This window comes from Rhinopithecus bieti, unplaced genomic scaffold (genome assembly GCF_001698545.2).
Source record: "Rhinopithecus bieti isolate Rb0 unplaced genomic scaffold, ASM169854v2 scaffold_62, whole genome shotgun sequence".
Taxonomy (NCBI): Eukaryota; Metazoa; Chordata; class Mammalia; order Primates; family Cercopithecidae; genus Rhinopithecus; species Rhinopithecus bieti.
The window spans coordinates 355,216-364,683 of record NW_016802942.1 but is presented as its reverse complement, the minus strand read 5'-3'; the positions used below and the strand labels follow the sequence as shown (position 1 = coordinate 364,683).

General features: G+C 40.8%; 1 protein-coding gene across 2 annotated transcripts in view; it reads left to right on the top strand.

Annotated features, from left to right (window-relative positions):
* The window catches only part of RAB9A (RAB9A, member RAS oncogene family), a 22,471-nt gene extending 16,922 nt beyond the window's left edge, over window positions 1-5,549 (top strand). For both annotated transcript variants that reach the window (XR_001881187.1, XM_017849766.1), the window contains one exon: window positions 4,443-5,549. Coding sequence is in view for 1 of the 2 variants with exons in the window: in XM_017849766.1 (XP_017705255.1) it covers window positions 4,443-5,073 (631 nt within the window). In the remaining variant the exon portion in view is untranslated. The remainder of the gene's footprint in view (window positions 1-4,442) is intronic.
* Window positions 5,550-9,468: the final 3,919 nt, after the last annotated feature.

Here is a 9,468-nt window from a genome sequence, read left to right as displayed (position 1 = left end):
TTTCTTATATAGATTTTTTTTTTTCTTTTTTTTAAGATAGAGTCTAGCTGTGTCACCCAGGCTAGAGTGCAGTGGCGCAATCTCGGCTCACTGCAACCTCTGCCTCTCGGGTTCAAGCAATTCTCATGCCTCAGCCTTCTGAGTAGCTGGGATTCCAGGCATGTGCTACGACGCCCGGCTAATTTTTGTATTTTTAGTAGAGATGAAGTCTCACCATGTTGGCCAGGCGGGTCTCAAACTCCTGACCTCAAGTGATCTGCCCGCCTCAGCCTCGCAAAGTGCTGGGATTACAGGCATGAGCCACTGCGCCTGGCCCCTTATTCAGATTTCTTTATAGAATTTAGCAGAATTACTAATGTTTTAACCTTGGCGAAAATTGTTTGTCTTTGGACAGTCATTTTAAACTGTGAAGTATAAGAGACTTCACATTACCTTTTTAGGCAAATTTTGAAAATAACATGGTAGGATCCCTTTATTTATTTAACTTATACTAAAGAAATTTCAAAAGATTTTACTGTTTTTAAAGAAAAAATATATTTTTAATGTCTGTAAGCTGATTGTGGTTATATTATGTGTAGATCGAATGAAACTGGCTTTTGTTAGATGTCATTGGTAAATAAGATGGTGTGTACAATTATTTATATCACCATGTGTGTTTTTATACAGCTCTACAGTTAGAATCAGAGAGATATTCATGTAGAAATTATTTTGGCAAATGCAAATATATTCCCAAATGGAAATATATGGTAGGCCTCAAACTGTAGATGGGAAATGTAAAAAATTGTACCCTATACTCTGTTTCCTGGTGGGTTTGGCATACCCCAAATTCATTTGGTCAGAATGAGACAAACTAGGAAGTCCCACATTATTATGAAAAAAGAAAAGAACTATCAAAGTGTCTTGATAAAATTATAAATTACCACTTTCAAGGAATTTCTAAAACTTAATTTACTAGATATGTGCAAACAATAGTCTGGGTGGGGTTTGTTAGATTGCATGATCTGGTTTGTAATTTGATATAAAGATGCTAAAAATTCAGTGATGTACGGTAAAACTTTGTGTCTGATAAGGCAGTTAGATCAGTAGAGACTTATTAAAATATTAGAATAAATGATGTCTGTTGTACTGTCATAACACAACATGGAAATTGTGTGAAAGGAAAAACATCGGATTAGAGTTGCTGGGGCAGGGTTCCCAGTGGAGGCGATGACCATGCTGAGCAGTTCTAAAGGCACAGTGGTTCATTGGGCAGTCACCAGCAAGGAGCAGCATATACCAGGGAGGAGGCAAGAGAGTGTAAGGTGTGCTGAGCGGGTGGAATTGAATTTCAGTTCCGTGTGATGGTGCATTCAGAAATGACTGAAGCAGAGGCTGTGAGTGGGGAGGTGGCTAGAGTGAGGCTGGCCAAGAGCAGGGGCCAGGTGTCTTGCCTTCTCTGGGAAACAACCCACTGAAGAATTCTGAGGAGACATTAGATAGATGGTTCCCCTATGCCAAAATACTTGGTTTGCTTTTATGGTTTTCAGTCTTTTCTCTTTAAGTTGAAGTTGTTGAAGCAAAGATGCCAAAGAATTAAAGCAACCAGTTTAGCACATTGTTACCTATGTCAGGAAAGTAAGGGGCTTGGGACTGTTTCAGTTTCGTCTTTAACATTAATTTAGTCTGGATATTGAGTAGAGCAATACATTTGAAATTGAAAAAGTCTCTCAAAAGCTGTGCACCTTAACTGCCACACACTTGTGTTGGACAGTTTAAATTGTATAAATATTAATTATGGTAGTAATTACTGTAGTATTAATTTGTTATGTTTTTTTGAGATGGAGTCTTGCTTTGTCACCTAGGCTGGAGTGCAGTAGTGCGATCTCAGCTCACGGCAACCTCTGCCACCCAGGTTCAAGGGATTATCTTGCCTCAGCCTCCCGAGTACCTGGGACTACAGGCACTCGCCACCACGTCCTGCTAATTTTTTTTTTTTGTATTTTTAGTAGAGACCGGGTTTCACGATGTTGGCCAGGCTGGTCTCGAACTCCTGACCTCAAGTGACCTGCCCGCCTCAGCCTCCCAAAGTGCTGGGATTACAGGTGTGAGCCACTCTGCCTGGCCTGTAGTAGTAATTTGAAAGAACCAGTAAGAGGTAGGGACTAAGGTATGTCCCATCATTTTTTAATAATATTTTCCCATTCATTTAATTTCTCATTATACAAGCTGCTACAAGGTTTTTATCAGAACAGTGGAGAGTGTAGTTAGAAATGCAGAACTCCTACATGTTACAGAAGTGTTCAGTTATACTGTAGTTGCTCACATTGCATATAACCAGGAGACAGCCAGATAATGTTTTCTGCAGTGATTTTACAAATTCATCCTGGTCAATATAACAATTATTATTCATGTCTTTATTGCCTTCCCATTGAGGGATTCATAATACCTACTTTCCTATTAAGGTTATTGACCAAATTTGTTCTAGATCTGTGCTCTCCAATATAGCAATTGGCTCATTAAATGTGGCTATTTAGTTAAAATCGAATACAATTTAAAATGCAGTTTTTCACTTCCATCAGCCACATGTCAGGTGTTCAACAGTCACATGCGGCTAAGTGGCTGCTATATTGGACATTTCCATTGTTGCATCAAATTCTGTTGTACAGTGCTTCTCTAGTATTTTCTTATATACATTTTAGTATACTTAAAAACCATTTAATACTAAAGTACAGATTAAATGATATAATCTGATTTGAAATAACTGGGGAGAAGGGAGAGTTGGAGGGGTTATGGAGGAAACAAGATTTGCCATAAGTTGATAATTGGTGAAGCTGGGTTTAGAGTTCATGGGAGCTCATTGTATTATACTTATTATATAGACATTTTATGTATGTTTTAAATTTTCCACAATAAAAATGTAAACAGAAGGATTAACCTGGAACTGTGCTCCCACCAGCACCTAGAAGTAGCTGTCTGTCAACAGGCCTCTGAAATCTCACCCCCCACAGGCTGGCTCTTGTAGTGTAGTAAAGTTTTTAATCCTGCCACAGGACTTCTAAAGAACATATATATAGTACCACATTTTCATTTATAGATTTCTTTTTTTTTTTTTTTTTTTCTTTTTTTTTTTTTGAGACGGAGTCCCTCGCTCTGTCACGCGCACAGCGCTGAGTGCAGTGGCCGGATCTCAGCTCACTGCCAAGCCTCCCGCTCCCCAGGTTTACATCATTACCTCCCTGCCTCAGCCTGCCCGAGTGCTGGGACTCACAGCAGGCACCCCCCACCTCGCCCGGCTAGTTTTTTGTTTTTTGTTTTTTTTAGTAGAGATGGGGTTTCACCGGGTTAGCCAGGATGGTCTCGGCCTCCCAAAGTGCTGGGATTACAGGCTTGAGCCACCGCACCCAGCAAGATTTATTTCATTCCTCCTCAAAACACACAAGTAGCAGCACAGTCTCATGTTCCTTAAGTGTTTGAACTGCCCAAGTGAATCTTGTGGGTAGAATGTGCTAGATTATATTAAAGTAAAATTCCATTGCTGCTGACATTAATTTGAACAAATTAAAAGTGTTTTAATGAAGAGAATAAAGTACATTTACTCAGTGGTTGCTTTATATTTTATTTCACAGCAGGATAAGTCAGATTCTGTCTCTGGCTTTCCTGGTTAACAGCACCTGTGTCTGAAGAGAGAAAGGGAAGGGGTTGTAGGAAGTAATCCTGGTATGAGAGAGGCCATCAGTGAACACCACAACTGTGCACTGAAGGGCTGTTTGAAGTTGTTAAGAGAAACATGTGGGCCAGGCACTGTGGCTCACGCCTGTAGTCCCAGCACTTTGGGAGACCAAGACAGGTGGATTGCTTGGGTGGAGGAGTTTGAAGCCAGCCTGGTTAACATGGTTGAGACCCTGTCTCTACAAAAAATAGAAAAATTAGCAAGGCATGGTGGTATGCACCTGTGGTTCCAGCTACTTGGGAGGCTGAGGTGGGAGGATTGCTTGAGCCTGGGAGTTCAAGGCTGCAGTAAGCCAGGATGGTCCCACTGCACTCCAACCTGAGTAACAGCGAGATCCTGTCTCAAAAAACAAAACAAAACAAAAAACCATGTGAACTTTGGTCTCCTACCCATCTCTAACAAATGGTGGTGGGGCTTACTATGAACAGAGAGGGGCTTATCGTAGAGTAACGGTTCAGAGCAAGGGCTTTGGGGTCAGACTTGAGCTTGAGTGTCAGCTTCACAGTCAGCTGTGACTGGAGAAAGGGGAAGAGTGAGCCCTTCCCAGCTGTTTCAGAGAATAATGGTAGAATAGTAGCCTGCACATGGCTAAGTGCTCAGTAAACAAGAAGTCTTATTATTAGGTATTCCCAGGGGCTATATGTTTTGTTTCAGTTAAATGCTGATATTCATAGAATCATGTAGAAGAGTGTATAGGTATAAAGGAATGTAATGGTGCCTTTTTATTTTACAGGGTTCTTGAAGCTCTTGAGATTAACAATGGCAGGAAAATCATCACTTTTAAAGTAATTCTCCTTGGAGATGGTGGAGTTGGGAAGAGTTCACTTATGAACAGATATGTAACTAATAAGTTTGATACCCAGCTCTTCCATACAATAGGTGTGGAATTTTTAAATAAAGATTTGGAAGTGGATGGACATTTTGTTACCATGCAGATTTGGGACACGGCAGGTCAGGAGCGATTCCGAAGCCTGAGGACGCCATTTTACAGAGGTTCTGACTGCTGCCTGCTTACTTTTAGTGTTGATGATTCACAAAGCTTCCAGAACTTAAGTAACTGGAAGAAAGAATTCATATATTATGCAGATGTGAAAGAGCCTGAGAGCTTTCCTTTTGTGATTCTGGGTAACAAGATTGACATAAGCGAACGGCAGGTGTCTACAGAAGAAGCCCAAGCTTGGTGCAGGGATAACGGCGACTATCCTTACTTTGAAACAAGTGCAAAAGATGCCACAAATGTGGCAGCAGCCTTTGAGGAAGCCGTTCGAAGAGTTCTTGCTACCGAGGATAGGTCAGATCACTTGATTCAGACAGACACAGTCAATCTTCACCGAAAGCCCAAGCCTAGCTCATCTTGCTGTTGATTGTTAGATGGTTGATGCATTCTAACCAACTCACACATATACACAAAATCAACATGGGGATGGAGAAGAGAATTAGCGTTTGCAGCAGTGTATCATCTACTAATAAAATTAAACTAATGTATGTTGCTGCTTCATTAGTTGGTGGGAGAAGGGACACATCCAATCATGGAGGAATATATTTACTCAATAATGGCACCTTACATTTATAAATTGTAACGGTTGTCTAATAACGTTTCTTTAATTTAAATATGTAAGTTGCAGAGCTAATAAACGAGATGACCAAGACATTAATTATAATTAAAATAAGAAACTTGACTATTCTAGAAGTTATACTTGGATTTTTTTCCTGGGAAAATGGAGAACTACTTTTATATGTGTATGTTTTATGCAATTAGCATTGTATTCTTGGTTCAGGGAAATAATTTCCTAAAGCAATAATGTTAGATATTAAAGATTAAAATCTAATGTATTTGCAATGCATCGTTAATTCATTCTCTTCAAAATGACTTAACCATTCCTGTTTTCATTCTACATATTAGAATTACTCTCACTAGTAATTACTCATCATTTGTGTGTCATTCATGCACCCCCATCCCCATAGATCACGTCCCACAGTCTCAGGCAGAGGGCAGGCCCCCGGTGGTACAAGAGTTGCTTCATACAGTCTATAATACATCCAGCTAAATTCAAGCTGTCTACGAATGGAAAACCTTTCCATAGATAGAGTTTAGTTTTAAGAAAAAGGCTAACTACTGAACTTGGAGAACAGACAAATGTGCATTTGATAACTGATGTAATAATTACAATGTAGTGTGTGGAAGATACAAAATTACAATTCGATTAACGGACTAAATATTTTTGTTACTTTCTTCACCCTTGGGGAAAGTCTCTTAGTTGAAGTTAAAACATTCCTTTATACACAAGACACAAGCTAACTTCATCACTCTCAGAAGAAATACTAAGGATTGTACTTTGTGAGAGGGTAAATGACATCTTTATTGGGCAATGTATTTACTTGGTGTCTTCTCTATCACTGAACATTTAGTGATTTGCTCTCAAGGAGATTTTTTGTTACAAAAAGATTTGTTGCAATGATCAGACTCGATAAAGCAAATTGTGGTCTTTTGTGGATGAAGTTCATATGCTGCGTGGTTGGTGACTATCTGATTCCATGGAGGCTAACCAAAGCCTAGACTGAGTGTGGATGAGACCCTCAACTGGGGAGTGATGGGGTTATCAAAGGACATGCTGGGTAAGGGGAGCTGGCTGTCATGTAGGCAGTGAACCAGTGCCCCCCGCCAGAGATACAGTTCAGTTTTAAGAAAAAAGGCAAGGCCGGGCGTTGTGGCTCACGCCTGTAATCCCAACACTTTGGGAGGCCGAGGCAGGCAGATCATGAGGTCAAGAGGTTGACACCATCCTGGACAACATGGTGAAACCCTATCTCTACTAAAAATACAAAAATTAGTTGGGCATCATGCCTGTAGTCCCAGCTACTCGGAAGGCTGAGGCAGGAGAATCACTTGAACCCGGGAGGCGGAAGTTGCAGTGAGCCGAGATTGCATCACTGCACTCTGGTCTGGTGACAATGAGACTCCAGCTCAAAAAAGCAAACTACTGAACTTGGAGAACAGACAAACCTGCATTTGATAACTGATGTAACAATTACAATGTGCTGATTGGAAGATAGAAAATTACAATTCATTAATGGACTAAATGTTTTTGTTATTTTTCACTCTTGGGGAAAGTTTCCTAGTTGAAGTTAAAACATTCCTACTATTACTTGTCTTGGAAGAAAACCTTTTTATAGTTCTGTACAAACTTTTCATTTTAATATTATGACACTACCATGTAAGTTCTCACACATTATCCGTATCTTGTAGAGTAGTCAAGTGTTAAGTAGAAAAACACGCCAGTGTGGTACCCAGTGAAAGGTGGTGTCTGGAGAGTCAGTGGTTTCTGGAACTCTGGACTGTCAACCAGAAGTGTTGAAGTGACTGAAAAATTGAAGAGCATGGGTAACAGCATGGGCAAAGCAGAGATTGAGACGATCTATGTCCATGCCAGAGGAAGCATCCTAGGAAGTTTCTGGCTATAGCAAGAGGACAAAACTCGGTATACATTTTATCTAGATCACTTTTGGAGCACTTAAGCAGATAACCAACTTTGTGCTAACATACATGGGCTCAGGAGAGCCTGATTTTTAAGAATGACAATCCCATTGCTCTTGTGTTCCAGAACCATCAAGGGACATCACTTACCAGATTCAAGCTTTGCCAGCTTAGCTTTCCTCATGATCAGCTCCTATCTATCAGCTGTCAGTTCTACCCACGTGCCCAAGTGCTCTTCACACCTTCATGCCTGCAATGCTTTCCTGTGCAGCCTACCTTGGAGGTCCCACTCAATGCTCCACTTCCCTTCCAGCTCCTTTAAAGACTCAGTCACACATGAAATTTGGCATTTAACTTTAGTAATATACTCACAAGTGTGTTAATAGTTCTTACCTCACCTTCACCAGCCTGGAGAAAAGGCTATTTTCAGGGTACCACTGTTGTGCAGCTGAGCCAAGTCTTCCCACTCTCAATCACCCTGCTGCTCTTGGTTGGCCTGCATCACAGCCCTCTGGATGATATGCTCATTGAGGGTGGGGCCAACTATATACAAAAAAATACTCGTTTGCTGAAATTACTCCTAGATTTCTAGATGAGTATGTAAATTTTTCTGCTCCCAAAGCTCTGGCATCTAGTTTGAGTCAATCTGAGCTCTGTAACAGGTGAAGACATCATATTAGTTTGCAGACTATCAATAGGAGAGAGAGGACAAAAGCAGCACTTTAAAAATGGATATTAAACTACCACAATCTTGAAAAAACATCTTTATTTAAGAAATCAAATAGGGTAAAAATGATGCAATTTCACACAAGGATACAAGACAAAACTTAGAATTACTTGCTCAAAAGTTACTCAGAATGGAACAAAATTGTTCAAGTGCTCCGAATTAGCACAGGTTGTATTACTTGCTTTCCAATGGACATTTACTATTTTACAGTAAGATCTACTTATCATAGGAACAAAGAGAAAATTCCCAGCCCCCTCTGGTGTGTAACTTAAAAGGCTGAGTACAAATGTTAATGTAATCCAAACTTTTCTTTGACAACAATACTAAAATTGCATTACAACTTTTATGAGTATCAACAGTTTCCTGTCTGAAGGAAAGGAAATGTAAGAATATAAAGTGACAGAAGCAACACACTTCACTGTGGCCTGCAACTGCTCCCAGCCTCCTATTTTATAAACATGATTCGGGTTCTCACATTATAGCAGGATCACTATTCCTAGCCTCTGGCAGAAGCAAACATGTGATACTTAGCACTGCACAAGTGTTTCTTTGGCTTCTTGAGTAGTGCTGTGTGTACTGCCTATACATTTTTATAACATCTCTAAATGCATAACATCAATGTATGTGCTATCACATTTCACTCTCAACTGCAGAATATTTTAATTTTAAATTTATCTACCAAATCTTGACTATGACATTTATTTTTGGGTTGTTACATTAAGATCAACCTATCTGGGCCAGGCACGGTGGTTCACACCTGTAATCCCAGCACTTTGGGAGGCTGAGGCAGGAGAATTGCTTGAAGTCAGGAGGCAGAGGTTACAGTGAAACAACTGCCACTGCACTCCAACCTGGACAACAGAGCGAAACTCCATCTCAAAAAAAAAAAAAAAAAAAAGATCAACCTATCTGAATCGGGCAAGTCAAAAGCTTATTCCTGGCCAGGCACGGTGGCTCACGCCTGTAATCCTAGCACTTTGGGAGGCCGAGGCGGGTGGATCAACTGAGGTCAGGAGTTCAAAACCAGCCTGGCCAAAATGGTGAAACCCCGTCTCTACTAAAAACACAAAAATTAGCCAGGCGTGGTGGTGCACGCCTGTAATCCCAGCTATTCGGGAGGCTGAAGAAGGAGAATTGGTTGAACCCGGGAGGTGGAGGTTGCAGTGAGCCAAGATTGTGCCACTGCACTCCAGCCTGTACAACAAGAGCGAGACTCCATCTCATAAAAACAAACAAACAAACAAAAAAACCCATAAAAAAAAAAAAAAGCTTATTTCATGGCCAGGCGTGGTGGCTCACACCTGTAATCCCAGCACTTGCCGAGACGGGTGGATCACGAGGTCAGGAGTTCAGGACCAGCCTGACCAATATGGTGAAACCCCATCTCTACTAAAAATACAAAAATTAGCCAGGTGTGGTGGTGCACGCCTGTAATCTCAGCTACTTGGGAGGCTGAAGGAGAATTGTTTGAACCCGGGAGGTGGAGGTTGCAGTGAGCCAAGATCATGCTACTGCACTCCAGCTTGGATGACAGGAGCAAGACTCCATCTCAAAAAA